The 1,908-nt window shown below is 46.5% G+C and overlaps 1 protein-coding gene across 2 annotated transcripts in view; it reads left to right on the plus strand.

Annotated features, from left to right (window-relative positions):
- Positions 1 to 6: 6 nt before the first annotated feature.
- PHAF1 (phagophore assembly factor 1) overlaps positions 7 to 1,908 on the plus strand; it is a 40,451-nt gene continuing 38,549 nt past the window's right edge. The window contains exons 1-2 of one of the 2 annotated variants that reach the window (XM_006155582.3): positions 7 to 136; positions 422 to 427. In XM_006155582.3, coding sequence (XP_006155644.1) covers positions 72 to 136; positions 422 to 427 — 71 coding nt within the window. In that variant the 5' untranslated portion in view covers positions 7 to 71. The remainder of the gene's footprint in view (positions 137 to 421; positions 428 to 1,908) is intronic. The other variant, XM_027774620.1, reaches the window with a different exon arrangement.

A 1,908-nucleotide genomic window follows, 5' to 3' on the forward strand; every position in this document is an offset into this window, starting at 1 on the left:
CTTTGTCTCCTCAGCTCGGGTCGGGCCTGCGCTGCTGCAGGGAGGCCGCCCGGGCCCGGCGAGCCGAACCAATGCTGGACCTGGAGGTGGTGCCGGAACGCTCTCTAGGGAACGAGCAATGGGAATTCACGCTGGGTGAGTATGGGATCCAGCGTCGGGCACCCATTCGCAGGTTTTTACTTCCCTCCGGGCCCTTCCCTGGGCCGATCTCTCCTGCATCTGATCTCTGTCCCTCACGCCCCTACGTCCTGGCTTGTCGCCTGTTTAGTCCCCTCAGTTCTTGGTGCTCCAGGCATTATCCGCTTGATAATCGGTCTTCCAGCCACTGAGGCCCTCGCCTCGGGCCTCAGCAGAGCCCCTTCTGGGGCGGTGGGACAGTAATAGTAGTTGTAATAATAATAATAGTTGACGCGCCCAAAACAATGCCCCACCCTGCTCTTTTGAACATAGTTTACCTGTAGTAACCCTCACTGGAGGCTGAGGATCGGTATTATTGTTATTGCCATTTTAAACACTAAATAGCTAAAAAGTGGCTGACACTCCTGGTCACCACAGTGGTCTGTGGTCTGCCTTCCTCTGCTTTTCTGGACTGTGGGTTTCCTGTTTTGCAGGAGAAACCTAGGGTCAGATCCTATGCATAATCAGATGGTAAGGAATCTAGTCAAGGGAGTTGAGTTTGTGTATATTAAAGGAATTTTATTTTTTTCCTTCTCTTATGAAATGCAGTTTATATGTGAGAGTATAATCCTAAACCCAGATATGAGAGAGTTAAAGGTTGAATGAATAGGAGAACTTTGTGGAAGACATGGTTTGTTTTTCTGTTTGTTGTGGAAGACATGGTTAGTTTTTGTTCGTTGGCTCAGCTTTGTCACCGGCATCACTGCCCTTTCTGTGTTTAAGGGTTTGCATTCAGTAACTCCAGTGTGTTTATTTTGATGTTCCAGCCCTAGGAAAAGGGGGTAGAGCAGATGTTGCTGCTGCTTGTTTGTGCAGGCCTGAACTTTTGTCACTCCAGTATGGACTACTGGACTGAGTCAGCCATAGAATTATAGCTCATCCTTGAACTTGGAGAACTAGTATCTATGGAGACAGCTATGGAGAAATCAGGCATTACAGATGGCTGGTGGTGCCCTAGTGGTGCTCAGTAGCTACCGGCCTCCTTTGGATTGTAGAAGCCAGTTTTATAGAGGGGTCTTAGCCAACTTCTCTTATAACTTGCACCACTCCTGCAGATTTCTTCCAAACTTTCTGCTGTTTTGAAATGCTCTAGCCTCTTGTGAAGCACCAAGAGCTTAGTTGGGAAGCTAGTGATGCTGGGCTAATGTTGTTTGGCTTCTAGTTAATTTCTTTCGTGTGGTCCCCTTGACAGCTTCTCTGCATGCCAGGACCTCCCCTGGCTGGATAAGAACCACAGCCATAGCTTCAAACTGCTTAATAGTATAATTGTGTTGTCAGTCTCTTTGTTCAAGGACCCTTTTTCAAAAGTAGTAACTAGGATATCGAGATCGGGATTTCTAGAAAATAGAGTCAGACAGCTAGGCTTCTGCTTCCGTCAACTGTTGTCTCAGCCCTATAACTGACTTCTAACTCTGTCAGTTTCCAAGAATTAAGGGTTGGAGTAATTTTTTCAGACTATCTAAATAACAACCAAAGACAGTGAGGGTGTGTTTCTGTACATTAGGCCAGAGTTGCACTTTGGAGACAGCTTATTAAGGGAGCCTGAGTATTTATTGATGATTCTCCTTGTGGATCTTAAAATCTGTATTTTAGGGACCAGCAGGTGGCGTGATGGTTAAGGTGGCTGGACTCCCACAAGGCTGACCACAAGTCCTGGACATGGCAACTTGCTTTCTCACTTTCCTTCTTTCTTGCTGTCTCTGGCCAACTTCAAAAAACTAATATATATAT

The sequence above is a fragment of the Tupaia chinensis genome, unplaced genomic scaffold (genome assembly GCF_000334495.1).
Source record: "Tupaia chinensis unplaced genomic scaffold, TupChi_1.0 Scaffold000463_1, whole genome shotgun sequence".
Classification (NCBI taxonomy): domain Eukaryota; kingdom Metazoa; phylum Chordata; class Mammalia; order Scandentia; family Tupaiidae; genus Tupaia; species Tupaia belangeri.